This window comes from Monodon monoceros, unplaced genomic scaffold (genome assembly GCF_005190385.1).
Source record: "Monodon monoceros isolate NGI ecotype Baffin Bay Population unplaced genomic scaffold, NGI_Narwhal_1 Super_Scaffold_4, whole genome shotgun sequence".
In the NCBI taxonomy this organism is placed as follows: Eukaryota; Metazoa; Chordata; class Mammalia; order Artiodactyla; family Monodontidae; genus Monodon; species Monodon monoceros.
Window position 1 is genome coordinate 1,302,084 of NW_021703781.1, and position 20,063 is coordinate 1,322,146.

The window sequence follows — 20,063 nt, forward strand, 5'->3', positions numbered from 1 at the left end:
GGACGCGGGTTCGTGCCCCGGTCTGGGAAGATCCCACATGCCGCGGAGCGGCTGGGCCCGTAAGCCATGGCCACTGGGCCTGCACGTCCGGAGCATGTGCTCCGCAACGGGAGAGGCCCACACACCGCAAAAAAAAAAAGGGCAAAGGACCTGAATAGACATCTTTCCAATGAAGACATACAGATGACCAACAGGTACATGAAAAGGTGCTCAACATCGCTAATCATCAGGGAAATGCAAATCAAAACCACAGTGAGATACCTCACACCTCAGATTGGCTTTCATCGAAAAGACCAGAGATAACAAGTATTGGTGAGTTTGCGGAGAAAAGGGAACCCTGTGCACTGTTGGTGGGAACGTAGACTGGTGCAGCCCACTCTGAAAAACGCATGGAGTTCCCTCCAAAAATTAAAAATGGAACTACCATAGACCCCAGCAATTCCACTCCTGGGTATACATCCAGAGGAAACGAAATCACTGTCTCAAAGAGATAATCTGAACCCCCATGTTCATTGCAGCATATTTATAATAGCCGAGACATGGAAGCAACCTAAATGTCCATTGATGGATGAAAGGATAAAGAAAGCGTTACACACACACACACACACACACACACACACACACACACACACAATATGGGATGTTATTCAGCCGTAAAAAGAAGGAAATCTGCTATTTTTGACTACATGGATGGACCTTGAGGGCATTATGCTAAGTGACATAATTCAGACAGAGAAAAACAAATATTGTATGATCTCACTTATATGTGGACTCTAAAAAAAAATACTCATAGAAAAAGAGATCAGATTTGGTTACCAGAGGCAGGGGTAGAAGGCGGAGGAATTGGATAAAGGTGATCACAAGGTACAAACTTCCATTTATAAGATAAACAAGTTCTGGGGATGTGATGTAGTTAACACCACCATGCGGTATATTTGAAAATTGCTAAGAGAGTAGATCCTTCCTGAACTGTCTCCTATATCCTCCAGTAGTTAGATGCATGTCGTTTTATATAAACAACACAATACTGCAGTTGCTGTTGGGCAGCCTGCTCTTTTCACTCGGTACTACGTAGGAAACATTTTAAATCTAGCTTTCTTTTTAATTTATTTATTTAATTTATTTTTGGCTGCGTTGGGTCTTCGTTGCTGCACGTGGGCTTTCTCTAGTTGAGGTGAGCGGGGGCTACTCTTTGTTGCGGTGCTCGGGCTTCTCATTGCGGTGGCTTCTCTTGTTGTGGAGCACGGGCTCTAGGCGTGAGGGCTCAATAGTTGTGGCATGCGGGTTCAGTAGTTGTAGCACACGGGCGCAGTAGTTGTGGCACACGGGCTCAGTAGTTGCGGCTCGCGGGCTCTAGAGTGCAGGCTCGGTAGTTGTGGCGCACAGGCTTAGTTGCTCTGCAGCATGCAGGATCTTCCCGGACCAGGGCCCACGCCCATGTACCCTGCACTGGCAGGCGGATTCCTAACCACTGCGCAACCCGGGAAGCCCTCTTTTGGCTTTTGAACCCTCCTGGCCCCGCCGTCTGAGCTTGACCCCCACACGAGCCCTTTTGGTTTGTCTCGCCCGGACTGAGGGTACACGTGGAGACTGGCACCTTTTCAGGTGCTGGGTCTGCTGGAGAGACCAAGGTCAGAGCAGCCCAGAGCTCTGTTTGCTGTCCATCTCCCCAGGCACCGCCCTACGTGTGTACCTTGGTGCAGGGCAGAGGCAGGTGCCACGTCGCTCTTTCCCAGAGTTAAAGCTACTCATTACACCTACTGGCACCTCTCCCCGGTTCACCCTATCCTCCTCTCTGTTCAGTACAGAACTGCCTTTGTTTCTCCAGTGATTGAATTCAGTTGGATTTAAAGCCGTAGGGCAGCTCTGTGAATCAAGAAGTTACAAGGAAAAACAAAAAACCAGGGTAAACCTCAAAATAGAAGGAAGGACATAATGAAGGAAAAAGAAAAAATTAATGAACTAGAAAAACAAGAAACAATAAGAGGGTAATATAAAGCTTGATTTTCAAAAATTAGAAATCTCTAAGAATACTGATAAAAATAAAAACTACAATTAAAAAATATCAGGAAGGCTTCTCTGGTGGCTCAGTGGTTAAGAATCTGCCTGCCGATGCAGGGGACACAGGTTCGATCCCTGGTGTGGGAAGATCCCACGTGCCGCAGAGCATCTAAGCCCGTGCGCCACAACTACTGAGCCTGCACTCTAGAGCCCGTGAGCCACAACTGCTGAGCCCACGTGCCACAACTACTGAAGCCTACATGCCTAGAGCCCGTGCTCGGCAACAAGAGAAGCCACCGCAATGAGAAGCCCGCGCACCACAACGAAGAGTAGCCCCCGCTTGCCCCAACTAGAAAAAGCCCACGCACAGCAATGAAGACCCAACGCAGCCAAAAATTAGTTAATTAATTAACTATAAATAATATCAGGAATAAAAGAGCAAATATAACTATAGGTAGAGTTTGTAAGGATCGTAAGAAAATTGTAAGCATACTTTAATGCAAATATAATACATTTAAAAACTTATATGGAATGCTTAATTTTCTAGGAACATGAAAATTACCAGAGTCATTCAAGAAGTAGAAAAATATGAATACATACAATCCATGAAAGACATTTTCAGCGATAAAAAGTTTGCCTTCCCCGGATTCACAAGGCTCAAGTGGGTTCGCATAGAACACAGACTATTTTAGAGAATTTGTAGAAAAAGAGGGAAAGCTGCCCTGTTTGCTTCTTGAGAACAGGAGTGCCTTGCTGTGAAACTGGAAAAAGAAAGTAGAAGAACAGAAAATTGTAGATCAATTACTGTTATGGTTACAGATTGAAAAAATTCAAAGCCAAATACTAGCATATCTAACATAGCTATATATTTTTTTAAAAAAGCCGTAGCCAAGTAGAGTTTATTTTAGGAATGCAAGAATGATAGAACAGCAGGAGATATATTAATATAGTATTCTTTCTCAACGGATTAAAGGAGAAAAGCTACATGATCCCCCTAATAGATGCAAGGGGGAAAAAAATCATAAAATTTAGCACTTGTAAGGGAATTTCCTTAACCTGATTAAAGGTGTCTGTAAAACATCTATGGCAAACATTACACTTCATGAAAATCTAGTTGCATTCACCTTGAAGATGGGACCAGGGCAAGGGTGTTCTCTACCACCTTTTTTATTGCATGTTGTGTTGCACGCCATGAGCAGTGCCTTATTAAGACAAGAACCGCAGATGTAGAAGTGTAAAGCAAAGGACAAAATGTGGATGAATTGATGAATGGAAAAATCCAAGAGAACCTACAAATTCTCAGAACTAAGAGAGCTCAGTGAGGTTGCTGAGTGAGTGCAGGGTCCACAGCCACAAGCCAGGGCCAGCAGTAGCCTGTGAGCAAATGTAAGAGGAGAGACCCCGTGCACTGTAGCAACAGGGCTGTGAGACTCTTAAGAGCAAATGCAACACAAGATGTGTAAGGCTTTTATGGAGAAAACTAGATAATTACAAAACATAACTGAAGGACGTTAAAAAAAACAATATTATAAAGAAATTATTATAATAATTCCCTTCAAATTAATCTATAAATTCAGTGCAGTATCATACGGTGCTTAAAGACCTGATCCTTAAATTCATAAGGAGAAGCAGATGGCCACAAATAGCCCGTAAAGTCTTGAGGAACACCGCATGGGGATCAGCTTACCTGTCAGATGTGAAGGTCTACTTCAGAGCCACAGCCAGGCAGCAGTGGGGGACGAGTACAGAGGGACGCACAGAGCAGGAGGGGACCAGGGGTCAGCGTACACACATAAAATGTGGTGTGACAGCAGTGACAGCACAAGTCGGCAATGACGTAGTAAACGGTTAAACGACACTGGGACAACAGGCTAACCATATGGGAAAAAATGAGATTACTTAGTCATACCATTCATAAAAATATGTCTAGGCAGGTAGATGGGCAACCTCAATGTTAAAAGCATTTGTAAAAGTTAAAATATTTGGAAGAAAATCTACTAAATTATATTAGAGACCTTAGGTTAGAAACCCTTTTTCTGAACATTACCCCAGGGCCACAGTTTGAGAAACCAAAATTTAAAAATATGTTTGACAGAAGACATCTTAAACAGAATTACAGGATCTGCCACAGACTTGAAGATTTTTGCAGTGCATATGGCTGACAAAGGATACTATCCAGAATATATAAATTCCTATCATCAAATTATAAGGATGGGGCTTCCCTGGTGGCGCAGTGGTTGAGAGTCTGCCTGCCGATGCAGGAGACATGGGTTTGACCCCTGGTCTGGGAGGATCCCACATGCCGCGCAGCAACTGGGCCCGTGAGCCACAACTACTGAGCCTGCGCGTCTGGAGCCTGTGCTCCGCAACAAGAGAGGCCGCGATAGTGAGGCCCGCACACCGCGATGAAGAGTGGCCTTCGCTCGCCTCAACTAGAGAAAGCCCTCGCACAGAAATGAAGACCCAACACAGCCAAAAAAATAAATAAATTTATTAAAATAATAACAATAATACTGATGTAAAAACCTAACAGAAGGTAGACAAGGGTATGAGCAGGCAGTTAACAGAAGAAACTATCTAATCATCTCATAAACATATGAAAAGATGTATGCCCTCGCTAGTAATCAGGGAAATGAAAATTAGAATAATAAGAGGCTATTTCATACCAACCTGGTGGGCAAAATGTAAAAATCTGATGCTCTCAAGAGATGGTTAGAATATGGAGCCGTGTGAACCCTTGTGGATGAGATGAAGCTGGGAACAGCCTTTGGAGATCAGCTTGCTGAAGCAAGTAAATCTAGTAGTCCTACCTGTGGGCAAATGATGCAGAGAAACTTTCTCACATATGTAAAAAGACAGTGTCCATGGCTGCATTACTCCTAACAGAGAGAAATTGGCCATCAGCCGAAAGGGATTGGATGTGGTGTGTTCCTACAAGGGACAGCTGTGCAGCAGTGGGTGTGAATGAAATAGAGCCGTGCATGTCAAGACAGGTACATTCCCAAAGGCGGAGAAGCAAAGCACAGTGCATTGTCACCCATACACGTTTTGAATATATGCAGAACACGGCTCTATGTTATTTGTGAAGATGTGCACATGTAGTTCGTTGAAGACATACATAGGAATACTGATTTACCAGACTTAGGGTAGTGGTTACCGCTGGTGAAGATGGGATTTGAGGTGGGAAGGACATCCCAGGCCTACAACTATTACATGTCAGGTTTTGTTTCATATTAAAATCTGAATCAGGGACTTCCCTGGCAGTCCAGTGGTTAAGAATCTGCCTTCCAATGAAGGGGGCGCGGGTTCGATCCCTAGTCAGGGAACTAAGATCCCACGTGCCGCAGGGACTACTGAGCCCACGCGTGCGCCTCAACTAGAGAGAAGACCGCAATGAAGAGCCCCACGTGCCGCAACGAAGACCCAGCGCAGCCAGAAAAAAACCCAGTTATTTGTGGCACTCTCAATAACAGTAAAATAAAACTTTGAAACATGCTAAGAGAAAAATCTGCATCAAATGCCAAGGTTGCAAAATATTAAGATTTGAAAAGCTGAGTGGAGGGTGCGTGGGCACTTGTATAACATCTTATAGGTTTTTTTGTTTTGTTTTGTTTTGTTTGCGGTACGCGGGCCTCTCACTGTTGTGGCCTCTCCCGTTGCGGAGCACAGGCTCCGGACGCGCAGGCTCAGCGGCCATGGCTCACGGGCCCAGCCGCTCCGCTGGGCATGTGGGATCTTCCCGGACCGGGGCACGAACCCGCGTCCCCTGCATCGGCAGGCGGACTCTCAACCACTGCGCCACCAGGGAAGCCCCATCTTCTAGGTTTTATGTTTGAAATATCTTGCACACGTAACCACGATGATGGGGGTGACGACCTGGGAAAAACAGGCCACAGGACATTCATTACCACACTGAGTTGATCACGATCCAAGACTTGATCCTTAGCTTTGTGAACCCAGGGAAATACATTTTTTTTTTTTGCTTGTTTATTTTTTTTCCCCATGCTTTGCTTTGCTTTGTTTTGTTGTCAGCAAATCAAAGCTAAATTTTCTCTCAGGGGCAGACTCAAACTAAAATCATAGGCTGAGTGAATCCAGAATGCCTGTTTAATCATTTGTAAAGAGAAATGCATGTGACAGCAACCGGAACCTTGAAAAATCGTGACTGATCCTGGTGTCTCCCCTTGAGGTGGCTCCTGGGAAGCTGAGACATGGTGGGAAGACCTGCTGTGGGTGCGCAGTAAGAAGTCACTGCCGTGGAGACCGACACTCAGGGTCCCCATTTGCCAGAGGTTTCCTCCTACGGGGGACTCCAGAGCATGGTCAGAACGCGGGCTGGGTATTGAATGCTTAGGGTCGTGGGGTCTACACACCCCTCTCTGGGGACCCTGCCAGCTTAGAGGGGTGGGAAAGATGCCTAGGTAATCCCCACAGGCACTGTTGGCACACAGCTGCCCCATGCATATGGTAACCCTCATTAGGACGACAGGGACCTTTCCAGTATTCAGAGTCCTTCTTCGCTATTTGATTGTCCCAACAACCAGGCAAGATTGTAAGGGCCAGGCCTCCCCGGTGGTGCAGTGGTTAAGACTCCGTGCTTCCACTGCAGGGGGCGCGGGTTCGATCCCTGTTCGGGGAACTAACATCCCACATGCCACGCAGTGCGGTCAAAAAAAATTTTTTTTAATTTAAAACAAAAAAGAAGAATAACATATTAAAAAGAAAAGATTTACAGGGATGAAGTGCCTCGGATCACTCAGTTAACAAGGTTACCACAGGCCAGATGAGCTGGGGTGGGGCTGGGGAGGCACCCTGGGGGTGTGGGGTAGAGGGTGTGTTTCTGTGCCCCTCTCCACACCACGGAGCAGCCTTCCACCATATTAAACGGAGCCTCTCGCTTCCCAGTCTGAGGACGTCTGTTTGATTGTGTCATCAGTGTCTCGACCAACCGCAAGTGTAGCATCTGCGTCAGAGACAAGCCTCCCCGGGTTCGTTCTGCACCCCGAGGGCTCAGGAGCTCCCTGCACTTGATGTCAGCTGTTGCAGAATTCAGATTTGATGGCCATGTAGTCTCAGAGAAATGTAAAGCTAAATTAGAGATTTAAAAAAAATCACTGTGTCCGGTTTTTTAAGTCCCCATTTGACTGGACAGGGAGTTACCAGAATGACCGTTGGAAACCCAAGTGAACTTGACCCAAAGCCCATCTTCAGCATCACGCTGCTTCACCCGCATCATCCGGGAGGGAGAACAGAACTGACTGCAGACTCTGCTTGATGCCGACTCCAAATAAACCCCAGCTTCTATCAGTTCCCAAAGAAGCTCAAGGATGAAGATGCCCCCGGCAGCCAGCTCCCCTGGCAGGTTTCTATATCAGGCGGGTGTTCTTCCCCCAGCTCCGGAGCAGAGAATTCTTCTTGGCAGGGACAGCGCTCTTTACATGCAAGATTTATTCTGTTTCTTTTTAAAGAAATTCTTCAAATACCACCCCCCCCTTTTATCTTGGCACAGTGTATGGACTTAGGATCCGAATTCATATACTAAAGCTGTAACACTCAGACTCACAGGGTATAAGATGCTCCTCAGTCTTTACTTGTCATCCCTCTTTACCTTAGGAATGGGATATACCTCTGAAATTTCCTCATTGCCAGTTCCTAGCAAAACTAGGTGCCTGATGCCCTGTGTTATGGAATTTTAATAAAACGATGTGAATGCAGCAGCCCTGTGTGTTCTGAAAAATGTTTCCAGAGCCCCTTGAGAATTCCAAGTGCCTGGAGATGAGGCTTCCTGCAGAGAAACAGGAAACGCGAGAATAGGACCTGATTGGATCGGCTGAGTTTACTATGATTTGAGCCTGAAAAATGCTTCCTTCTCTCCTTTTGATTCTCACGTGGCCTCTCCAGCCCGAGCTCAGCAAGTCATTCAGCGCTGTCTGCTCAGCTCAGCCCTCGCCACTGGGTGGGTTGGGGCCAGATTGCAGAGAGCGTCCCATTCTGGGGTTCTTTCATTAGCATTACAAGATGGGCTCTTGGGAATGGCATTCGTTGGTAATTTGTTTACAGTTGAACCTTGCAGGGTCTTATTACTTCCTTAATCTAACAGTTGGCGGATTCTTGAAATTAAAAAACAACAACAACAAAAACCCAGCCTTACCAATCTACTTGTCGTTAAATACTTAGCTGTCAGGAGCTATAATGATCAACAACGGTAATTCCAGAATTCATTCTTTTCCCAAACTACAGCGACTGGTATATTACGTTGTTTTCTCGTGGTTAATTAAAATCCAGCTATCCACATAACTGCCATAAACAAAAGAAGCCCATTTTGTGATCTGACCTAATTGCTTTTTAATTTTGCTGCTTTTCTTGTTCATTTTCAAAATTTGCTCTGAAGTAGTTTTACCAGTCACGAGGGAAAATCAGTGTCTGTTGACTGTCTTCCTCTGAGGCGCAGCTGAGCACCAAAGATTTTTTTTTTAATCTTTCTCCTTTTCCTACTGATTTCCCATTTAAGATAGATACCTTTAATTCTGGGAGCAGATCACTTACAGCTGTGGTCAATTCCATTAAGAGCTAAGGAGTAAAACAAGTTCTTGAAAATGTATTGGCCCCATGGAAGGTTTTCCAGCTTCTCCAGTGGAAACCACTGAAGTGATACCTGTGCAGGGACCCCCAGATGGTGAGTGCAGCCTGGAGGGACCACGTCCTGGGCGCCGGCTGGTGTTCCCTACCCTACTGCAGGCAAGACCGTCACCCTCTCCACCGTGGGTACAAAATTACTGGTTGAGAACTGCTTCCAGAGGCCAAAGATACTTTAGCTGTCCGCCCCACCCCTTCCCCCTCCCGGCTTCAGTAGTACCACCAGCCTGGTAACTCCCTGAATGCACTCACGCCACGATTTGACTGTTCACAGACGTCCTCGCGAGCTGTGAGCCCGCCCAGGGGTCTTGTTCTCTCATGGGAGCATCACCTCGACACTGCCATGTTCTTCAAGTTGATGGAGCCTTCAGGGGGTTGAAGGGTCCCTTTAGTGCTGGGTTCTGCAGAGCCCAGTCTCCCTTCACTGTCGCCTAGTGGTGATGGCTCAGCATCTTCAGCCTAGGCCCATAGCGTCCTGTGTTTTCAAGCAGCCGTTTACGGCCGTGGAGCCTTGCGTCTGCCTGCAGGGACCAGACGTGACAAGTGCCTGTTGTAATCTGCCTGTAGTTTGCAGGCCTGAATCAGCTTTATTCAGAGCGGTCCTGGGTTCTTTCAGTACTGCCGCAAGTGGAAGGGGGAGCCGACGGGCTCAGGTGCCCACCCATCCTTCCCTCGCTGGCAGCAGCCTGCACCGCTGTCACCTACGTCGTGTGGACGCGGCCTGGCGAGGTGAGGGACGTGTGTCCTGCATTCCAGGATCGGGGGCGCCGTCCGTGGGGTAGTGCCAGGTACCACATGCAACCTTGGGAAGAATCCCAGCGGTTCACGTGCTTGCTGCAGGCAAAGTAGAAAACGAGAAAAGAGCAGTGGTGCACAGTTGGTTCCACCGCTCAGAAATAACCACTGTGAACTGTGAAAAGCACATCCGTAGAGGTGTATCTGCATGTGAGACTAAATGGGATTTCACTGTTTTGAAACACTTTTTTTCAACATGTTAGAAAGATGTTCTCAATATGTTACTTTTCACTGAAATCTCTCATCTTTTAAAATGTTGCTCTGGTTGTGTTTTTCTGTGTCCTTATGTGCCGTTGTCGCCGTATCTCAGAATAGGCCAGGGCCCCCTGCAGACGACAGGTCCACCCCGAGTGCCCATCCTGCAGGGCCACCTGCCCGCACTGTCGGGGGCGCGCCGGGCTCGTCGTTCAGGTCACTCTTTCTCCTCCTTCAGGTGTCAGCGGAAGCAGTGGCGGGTAGATCTGCCGGCCACCAGCGTGGTGATCACGTTTCACAATGAAGCCAGGTCGGCCTTGCTGAGGACAGTGGTCAGGTGAGGCCAGCGGCTGCCATCTGTTGCCACCCGTTGCCGCTTGTGCGGGCAGGGGACGTCCCCCGGCAGGGATGCTGAACGAGGGCCGGATCCCCAGCGCAGCCGGGTTGGGGCAGGGGACGTCCCCCGGCAGGGATGCTGAACGAGGGCCGGATCCCCAGCGCAGCCGGGCTGGGGCTGTCTTTGGGGGTGCAGACAGGGCACCTGACTGTGCAGCACCGCAGGGGCCAAGGGGTGAGAATTGCACACCCCAGTCATAGCCTGAAAGGCCTGCAGCTTTATCTTTCTGCCTTTCCTCAGCGTGCTTAAGAAAAGCCCACCCCGCCTGATAAAAGAAATCATTTTGGTGGACGACTACAGCAATGACCGTAAGTAGAGACCGATTCCCCCCCCCTTCCAAGCATCCCCCTCCATCTGGCCCTCTGGGTACCAGCCTTCCTGGGCTGTGGGTGCTAAGCATGAGTTTCAAGAAAAGGCCAGAAGTAGGGGCCGCAGAAAGAGGGTGCCTCTCTGATGCCCCGAGGGGCTCACCAGCCCGAAGGTGATGGAGAATCACCGTCCCTGCCCACCGAGCCCTCCGTTAGTTAACTTGAGGTTCAAAAGCTTTGCTTCTTTTCTTTTCCTAGCGGAAGACGGGGCACTCTTGGGGAAAATTGAGAAAGTGCGGGTTCTCAGGAATGATCGGCGAGAAGGTAAGACTTTTCTCAATTCAGTACCAAGACAGTTGAATTCTGACTTTTCCTGAGCCCAGTAATAATGTGAAGAAGCGTTTCAGCTCCAAGAACAATGAACTGTCTCGTGTTTTGTCTGCCTTCCTCCAACAGAGCCTCTTGGGAGCCTCTCCCAGCAACCCTAGGAAGGATATCGAAAGCTTAACTAATTGAAATTGTTTGTGCACCAGGGCAATAGTTCAACTTACGCTTTTATTTATGTATTTAGAAAACTGGCTTCTCTCTTTCTTTCACAACCTACGAAGTCTTATCAGTCCCTTGAGTACTAGGATTTAGAAGAAAAACAGAGATTTAGCAATGAGAACTTTAATGACGCCATGCTGCAGGCGTCTGATAAAACAACTGGGGTTCCAGTTTGACGGCCTGCCCAAGGTGAACCATCGAAAACAAGGGAAAGCCCACCGGCGTTACGTGCTTACTGGATTTTGCAAATGCCAGCCTCGAAACCTGATGTCAGTCTTGTCGTTGCTGGAGCTGGGCTCATCGAGCCCACTTTATTGGTAGTTATAAGAGAAGCTCCAGAGAGGAAAGCATTACTTTGAAGTGTCTGGAAAGGAAGCCGGACTCATAATGTAATTAACATCCAGCGCATCCATGCTGGTACAGAGCTGGTGGCTGGATTCTCGGCTCCTCCGTGGTCCTGAGAAATCTTTCTGTAGGAAAATGGCAGAGCTTTAAAACGTGCCGTTTTGGCTGTTTGAGGCTGACGGTTGATCTTGGAGTGGTGGCTGTGCCGTTTGGTCAGCGAACATTGTCTTTCTTCTGGTCCCCTGTGCAATCCAGCTGGAGTCGGGAAATACAGTTTTTCTTAGCAAGAATCTAATCAGCCAGTAAAGTGGGGTGAGCCCGTTAGGGCGATGTCATCAACACCGTATTTTAACCAACTAAGGTCATCAATCCAGATGTTCAAGATGCATAAACAATGGGGTCAGCCTTGCCCCTAAGCAAGCTGTTTGCTGGACTCACATCTGCCCCCCAAGCTGAGATTAAACCAGAATCTTGCATTGCATTTGCCCCTAAAGAAACTACATGATAACTTGTTGAATTCAAACCCAAAGTGTCTGCTGGCCCAGGGGAAAAAAAGAAGATGAGGCGGGAGGAGGGAATAAAAGAAAGAAATTAGCTTTCATGTGGGCATTTTGTAACTGACAAACCACATGCTAGCTTTCAGAGAGGGCCTTTAACCTGCTTAGAAATCAAAAGCAGTCCTTCTAAATATGAATTGTGCATTTGCTTCACGTTAGGCTGTTCTTGTGGGTAAGAACCCACATTAAGGCATTGTTTTGGGAAGGAATGAAGAGAGGCAGCTGTGGGAAGCCAGATTATGATAGAACTATATGGAACAAGTGAGGAATGTGACAGTCAAGTGAGAAAATGCACACACACAAATGTATGTGTGCTTGTGTGTGTGTATCCCAAACAGTTAAACATATACACAAATGCTCATAGCAATGCTACTAGGTGACAGAGAAAATCAGTTGCATAAAATCATGGCCTTGGGTTCATTTAGTGTTGGGGATTTAATTGTGCCAGCGACTCTTAACCTGGCTATTCATTACAATCACTTGGGGAATTTAAAAGAAGACCATGGGGCTTCCCTGGTGGCGCAGTGGTTGAGAGTCCGCCTGCCGATGCAGGGGACACGGGTTCTGTGCCCCGGTCTGGGAGGGTCCCACATGCCGCGGAGCGGCTGGGCCCGTGAGCCATGGCCGCTGAGCCTGCGCGTCTGGAGCCTGTGCTCCGCAACGGGAGAGGCCACAACAGTGAGAGGCCCGCGTACCGCAAAAAAAAAAATAATAATCATTAAAAAAATAAAAGAAGACCATGCCTTGACCCGACCCACAATTGAATAAAAATTTTTGTTTTTCTAGGGGTGGGGCCTGGACATCTGCATTTCAATAATACTGATGTACTTTGAAGGTTGAAAGCCTAGTCCTTCTTGTTGTGCAGATGGACATATTAAAGCTGAAAGAGGTTGTGTCTTTTTCAAGGTCATCCAGCTATTTAATAATGGTAGTGGAGCCAAAACCGTGTTCGTAGGCTAAGTTCTCTATTTGTCCTGTGTGCTTTTTATTCCTCCATTCCCACTGTCCTGCCTGATTAATTTATTTTTTCCAGTTTATTGAGATGTAGTTGACATATAACACTATGTGAGATGTACAACATAATGATTTGATATATGCATATATTGTGAAGTGATCACCACACTAAGTTTTTTGGGTTTTTTTTGTGTGTGTGTGGTATGCGGGCCTCTCACTGTTGTGGCCTCTCCCGCTGCGGAGCACAGGCTCCGGACGCGCAGGGTCAGCGGCCATGGCTCACGGGCCCAGCTGCTATGCAGCATGTGGGATCTTCCCGGACCGGGGCACAAACCCGTGTCCCCTGCATCGGCAGGCGGACTCTCAACCACTGCGCCACCAGGGAAGCCCTACTTTTAATTTTTGAAGACCCTCCATACTGTTCTCCATAGTGGCTGCACCAATATACATTCCCACCAACATTGCACAAGGGTTCTCCTTTCTCCACATCCTCACCAACACCTGGTATCTCTTGTCTTTTGATGACAGCCATTCTGACAAGTGTGAGGCGATATCTTATTGTAGTTTTGGTTTGAAGCCCCTGATGGTTAGTGACGTTGAGCACCTTTTCATGGACCTGTTGTCCATTTATATGTCTTCTTTGGAAAAAAAAGTCTTTAAATTCCTCTGCCCATTTTTAATCTGATTATTTTGCTTTTGTTTTTGTTTTTGCTGTTGAGTTGTATGAGTTCTTTATACATTTTGGATATTAATCCCTTATGAGTTATATGATTTGCAAATACTTTCTCCCATTCCATAGGTTGCCTTTTCATTTTGTGAATACTTTTTTTTGCTCTGCAGAAGCTTTTTAGTTTGATGTAATCCCGTTTGTTTACTTTTGCTTTTGCTACCTTTGCTTTGGTGTCAAATTAAAAAAATTATTGCCACCACTGATGTCAAGGAGCTTACCTATATTTTCTTCTAGGACTTTTATGGTTTCAGAACTTAATGTTCAAGTCTCTAATCCATTTTGAGTTTATTTTTGTGTGTGTTGTAAGATAGGGGTCCAGTTTCATTTTTTTGCATGTGTCCAGTTTCCCAACACCATTTATTGAAGAGACTATCCTTTCCCCATTGTGTATTCTTGGTTCCTTTGTTGTAAATTAATGGCCATATGTGTGTGTGTTTATTTCTGGGCTCTCCATTTATCCCATTGATCTATGTGCCTGTTTTTATGCCAAGGCCATACTGTTTTGATTACTATAGCTTTGTAATGTAGTTTGAAGTCATGTTTTGTGTTTTGTTTTTTTTTTTTAGTGTTCCATTTTGATTTTTCTCGTAGCTTTTTAGCTATACATTTCTTTTAGTGGCTTCTCTGAGGATTACAACATGCATCTTTAACTTATAACAGTCTATTTAGAGTCCATACAACTTTACCTTAAATGTAAGACCTTGCAACAGTTTTAATTCCATTTCTGTTCCCTGTCCTGTATACTGCTGTTGTCATGTGGTTTCCTTCATATGTTGTTAATGATGGTTTAAACCCCACAGTGCAGTGTTAAAATGTTTGCTTTAAATAATCAGTTATAAAGAAATCAGAATGTATATATGGACTCTAAAATTTATCCTCGTAGTTTTCATTTCTAATATCTTCATTTTTTCCCACAGATTCAGGTTTCCATCTAGTGTCATTTCCCTTCAGCCCAGAGAACGTTTAGAACTTTATTTTTTCTTGTAGGCAATAAAATCTCTCAATTTCTGTTTATCTGAAAAGTCTTTCTTTCTCCTTTATTGCTGAAGAGTATTTTCTCTGAATGGAATTCTGAGTTGACCGTTAGTTTTTCTTTTAGCACTCTGAAAATGTCATTCCAATGTCTTCTGGCCTCTGTTTTTCTGTTTAGAATGTAGCTGTCAGCTTATTGTTGATTCCTTGTGTGTTATGGGTTGTTTCCTCTCACTGATTTCCAGATTGTCTCTTTATCTTTAGTTTTTAGCAGTTTGACTGTGACTTGCCTAGATTTGATTTGCTTTTTATTTATCCTGCTCCAGGTTTGCTGATCCCTTTGAATATGTAAGTTGAAGTTTTCACCAAATTTGGGAACTTTTTGGCCTTTTATTTCTTCATATATTGTTTTATGCCTCATTCTTGGACTCTAGGCGCACATATGATATACCACTTGATGTTGTCCATAGGTTACTCAGGCTTTTTTTCTCTTTCAGTATTTTTTCTCTGTTCACCAGATAGATCAATCTCTATTGATCCATCTTCAAGTTCACTGGTCCTTCTGACATCTCTAATCTGCTGTTACGCGCCGTCAGTGAATTCTTTCATTTCAGAAAATTGCAGTTTTCAGTTTTGGAATATCCATTTAATTCTTGTGGTTTTCATTTCTCTGCTGAGATTCCCCATGTTTGCTCATTCCAGTGATCATTTCCTTGGAGTTCTTGGTTATAGTTATCATAGTAGCTGCTTTAAAATCCTCATCTGTTAATTTCAACGTCTGCGTCATCTCAGAGTGAGTTTCTATTGACTTTTTTTCTCTTGGATATGGATCACATTTCTCTCTTCTCTTGTCTACTAATTTTTTAAATTTTATATTGGGTATTGTGAATGGTATGTTGTAGAGACACTGGATTCTGTTATCTTTCTCTAGGGTGTTGATCTTTGTTATACTGGGCAATTAAATTACTAGCTCATGACTTTGAACTTGTGTAGGCTTGTCTTTATACTTTGAAAGCATATGTGTATCTTGGATGAATCCCTTATTCCTGAGACGTAGTCCGTATTCCTAAATGTGTTCCCTCTGGAGTTTCTGTAGAAATGAGGTGTTTGCCGAGTCCTTCTAGGCACAACTCAATTGCCAAAAATTGTGTCCCTGATTCCAGCTGAAATCTTAGTTCTTTCTGTCTTCTAATTGTTTCTCTTCCTGGACTCCTTGGGGTCTCCCCTGTGCCTGCAGGTTCAGGCGTCAGCCAAGGATTTAAGGGCAGTTATCACCAGATTTGGGACTTAGCTCCTTCCCAGGATCTCCTCCTTCTGTTTCCAGCCACTCTCCAGCCCCAAACCCTACCCTCTGACGCCTCAAGCCAAAAAAGGCTGCACTGCAGTGGATTGGAGAGTAACATCGGGGGCAAATACCATGTTTACAGGGATTTCACTCTGTGATTTTCTTCTTTTAAGGGTTGAATGCCCTCTAGTTTCTGCCTGCCCTCGGCTACTCTAGCCCTTTCCTATAGTTGCATTTTCTATTTTGCTCAGTTTATACTTGTTCTCTGAGAGAGGGTTTGCCTGTTACAAGCTGCTCCATAATACCAGAACTTTTTCCTACTCTCGCATGCAGCCCTTTAAGAATCATGGAAAACCCTTTCTGACCACCGTGCTGCCTAAAGAGCTCACAACACTGTCCTTACCGGTTGTGAATAATCTCACATCTCCATGCATAGATAAAAGCCCAGCATACATAGCGGAAGCCACTTATGACCACACCATCTAGTGATGAATATTACTATGTGTGATAATAAAAAATGATATTACTAACAGATCACAGCTATACAAATTGTGTAATTTGACCAACAGTGTTACTAATTTTGTGTAAAAGCCAAACGACTGGGCTTTACCAGTGATGTTCATTTGGCTTGTGTCGAGTCTTAGGACACACAGATATTCACAACACTGTTATCATTAAATTATCACCGTTAAATTTGGCCCCATTAGCACTTGAAGTGTCTGGGTGACACGTGCCTTAGCCCAGTTAATTAGAAAACTGTTGCTGTGTCAGAGGAAAGTAGTTTTAGAAGTTCCACATTTCCATTGCTTGATAAAGGAGACTTCAGTTATGTGAAAGCCTTCCTCATAAGGCAGGTGTTCCAAGTTGTTTTCTCAGTCATCCAATTAACTTAAAAAAAAAAAAAGGTCCTGACAGAACTCTTACCTGGGTAAACTGCAAGGCGGTATTGATCCCTCCACGCACGTTGGCGATAAACTCCGTGCCCAGCAAGAGGGCTGCGTGGGGAGGTGTCGGTGCAGGTGCTGGGGGTACAGTTCTTGTTTGTTTTTCTCGCGTTCCCTGGGCACTCCCCCGCGACGACGTGTTTTTGACCTCACTCCACAGGCCTGATGCGCTCGCGGGTGCGGGGGGCCGACGCGGCCCAGGCCAAGGTCCTGACGTTCCTGGACAGCCACTGCGAGTGCAATGAGTACTGGCTGGAGCCCCTCCTGGAGAGGGTGGCCGAGGTGAGGATGCGGGCCAGGGGAAGGGCCTCTGCGACATGGTCCTACGAGGATTTTATCCTCCACAGGAATCTATCAGTAGGGGAAATTCATTTGTCAGGTAGGAGGCCAGGGTCAGCAGAGGCTACGACAGCCCTTCCCCTAGGGGGGGTCTTCCTTCCCTGCCTGAAGCTTTGCACTGACTCTCGGAGCTCAGAGGGGGCAGAGAGCTGAGGACAGAGGCCGCGGGGTCCCCAGCCCGGCCGTGCTGCCCTGAGACCCAGGCTGCGGCTCGTGGGGAGGGGCAGAGTCCCAACCACACGGGCGCGTGAGGCTGTCAGTTGACCCGAGATTGTGCACCTTCGCCTTCTAGAAACATCATCACTAGTATGACCTTTGGCCTCTTGTGATATCTCTCTCGCCTTCTGCTTGCTTTATTGACTTTCTTTCCTCCCTACTAAGAAAGCACTTCCTTGAGACAGTAAAGTAGATGTAATGAAAGTACTAGAGAAATAGTAAAGTCATTCTTTTTGCACCATAGCAGGGATCGCGGTTGGACAGTGAGTCCTGAGACATGAATAAGACAAACTACTAGTGCTGTGACCGTCACGTTCACTGCCGTTTACTGAGCGCTAACTACGTGCTGGATGCTTTACACGTTACCTTAATCCAGGGTTTCGCCCCCATTTGACAGTTGAGGGAACTGGGGTTCAGGGAACTTTAATCACTTAACCAAAACTCGTACAGTGGGCAGAGCCCAGGCTGCAAAGCGGGATTCGCTGAGTCCCTCCCTGAGTCCTCTCACACACACACGCATGCCCATCCCGGGGGCCCCGTCCCCGGCTACTCACTCCACCAGGCTGTGCGTCCCAGGGACGCAGAGGCAAAATGAAAGCTGCCAAGATACCCGGGCACGTGGAGGCTGCGTGCTTCGCGGTCAGACTGTCAGGGTTATTTAAACAGCCCCCCCACCTCCTAAGGAAAGAATGGGAAGAGTTGAGAATGGTCGTTCTCCCTCATTCTAGTCCCATCAAAAGAAATCAAAATAAAGGGAGTGGACTTGGACGTGGGGCAGTTTACGATCTGTGGCGCCATCCCCGGGCTGAGCCAGGCATGGAGGATGTCACCCTCTGCGCTTGGGGCTCCACACTGTAAACCTGCACCTGGTGGTGGCTGAACTTTTCCCTCTGTTCTCTGATCGTGGTCCTCTGACGTGTTAACGTTCTTAGCTCTGCTTGCCCTGTTACTAATTTGTTTCTCGAAGTCTTTCTCTGGCTGATTCAGGTTCTTGCCATGGCTCAGGGAAGCGTCACCCTTGTGTTCCCTGTCGGCGGGGCAGAGTTCCTCCCCAGCACCAACTAGCCCGGTTTAAAGAGGGCAGGAGAGTTCAAAGGTCTTGTGTTCGCAGACTCTAACCAGAGCAGTGGCAGTGTGGCCTAAAGAAAGGCCTCAGCCTAAGGGAATGTTTTGTGTTTGGTGGAACCACGGGTAAGACAGACTCGGGCTCCGGGTTCTCTAGTCAGTTCGGTTGCCGTCCGCCGTGATGCGGTTGGAGCCTCTACACCACACTCGGCTCCCAGGCCCGGGGTCGCATCTGTGTGGGCGTCGCAGCCGTGAGTCCTTTCCTGAGGCTTCCTGCAACTCACACATTACTGGTGTTTAAGTACAGCCGAGCTTAGATCCTGTTAGAATGAAAGTTCCTCCGTGGTTGAGGTTTGACATTTGGGAAAACACTAAATAAAACACTACAGTCTCACGCTGGCGCGCTCTGAGAACTCCTTCTTTGGAATTAATAAAAATTGACGTTTGCTCCTGGCTGTTAGGGGGGAAAAAAAAACTCAGGAACGGTCCCAGGAGAGGCTTGCTCTCAGCCAGTGAAAACCCGCAGGGCGGCCCCGTGCGCTCGGGCGCCTCCTGGGGGGCAGCGTCCTCTGCGCCCCCGACACCCAGCGCAGCGCAGGGCTGCAGGTGCCCAGCCGGGCCCCTCAGGGCGTGGGGTGGCAGGGGACCGGCGCGGCCATCTCCCCGTGAGCGGTGATGCTCAGGCCTCCGCCTGTGCGGGTCCCGGCTGCCTCTGACACCTGCTGTTGCCTTCGCTGCGTTGCAGGACAGGACCCGCGTCGTGTCCCCCATCATCGACGTCATCAACATGGACAACTTTCAGTACGTGGGCGCGTCTGCGGACTTAAAAGGCGGTAGGTGCTGCGCGGGTCCCAGGGACGGCGACGGCGCCTGCACGCGGCCGAGCCGGGCCGCGGCCAAGAGCGCCCCTGTGTTCAGCCGGCGGGGTTCACCAGGGGACAGAAACGGCCTTGCCTCCCCTAGACGGTAGGCGTGGTTCCCGTCCCTGGCACCGGCTTGGCGTACGGAGCCGGTGTGGAGACGCCAGGCCGATGGGGGTCTGCCCTCTCCACCCTCCCCCTCACCGCAGCGTCCATCGCCTGCTGGAAGCCCATCCGCCCTTCTCACCCGTGACTCCTGGGCCCCGAGGCCTGCAGAGCGCAGCCCTCCCGCGGCCTGGCTGTCAGCCTCTCCTGCCCGCCGGCCACCCACGTTCTGCCGTGGTGGAACCTTTATCTGAATGACCCTGCCAGTTTCCGGGGGGTCCTCGCGGCTCAAGTGTGACCCCTCAAACCCTCCCGCCGCGGGGTCCCACAGTGAGTTGTCTGATACTCTCTTTTACCTTCTTAAAACTTCAAATTGAAGGCCCCAAAGAGCTTTGTTCACGTAGGCCGTACCGATCAGCGTTTGCTGTGTTAGAAGGTAAGGCTGGGAACGGTGAGGACACCAGGCGGTGCAGCCATGTGGGCGCTGCCCGTCCTGCAGCTTCCAGAACACTCCTTCCTGCACTTTGGAAAAATGAGATTGAAAGGGGCCTGTAGAGCCTTAGCATAAATCTGAAAGCAGTTTTAACGTCACACACCCGCTGAAAGGGCCTGAGGACCCCAGGGGCTCCTGGACCCCACCTGGGGAAACCGTGTTCTCGTGAGGAGCTTCACGAAGCTGATGGGTGCACGGGAGTCCCGCTAGCCCCGCCTGAGGAGCAGGCTTCTACTGTTGTCTGTGTGTACGTGGGGGTGACCTGTGTCCCTTGGACTGTGTGTACGTGGGGGTGACCTCTGTCCCTGGGGACTGTGTGT

The 20,063-nt window shown here is 47.7% G+C and overlaps 1 protein-coding gene across 4 annotated transcripts in view; it reads left to right on the forward strand.

The window, feature by feature from the left end:
- The window catches only part of GALNT2 (polypeptide N-acetylgalactosaminyltransferase 2), a 175,208-nt gene that overhangs the window by 130,149 nt on the left and 24,996 nt on the right, over positions 1-20,063 (forward strand). For all 4 annotated transcript variants that reach the window (XM_029245304.1, XM_029245305.1, XM_029245307.1 and 1 more), the window contains 5 exons: positions 9,866-9,964; positions 10,265-10,332; positions 10,591-10,656; positions 16,826-16,947; positions 19,031-19,118. In XM_029245304.1, the coding sequence (XP_029101137.1) occupies positions 9,866-9,964; positions 10,265-10,332; positions 10,591-10,656; positions 16,826-16,947; positions 19,031-19,118 (443 nt within the window). The remainder of the gene's footprint in view (positions 1-9,865; positions 9,965-10,264; positions 10,333-10,590; positions 10,657-16,825; positions 16,948-19,030; positions 19,119-20,063) is intronic.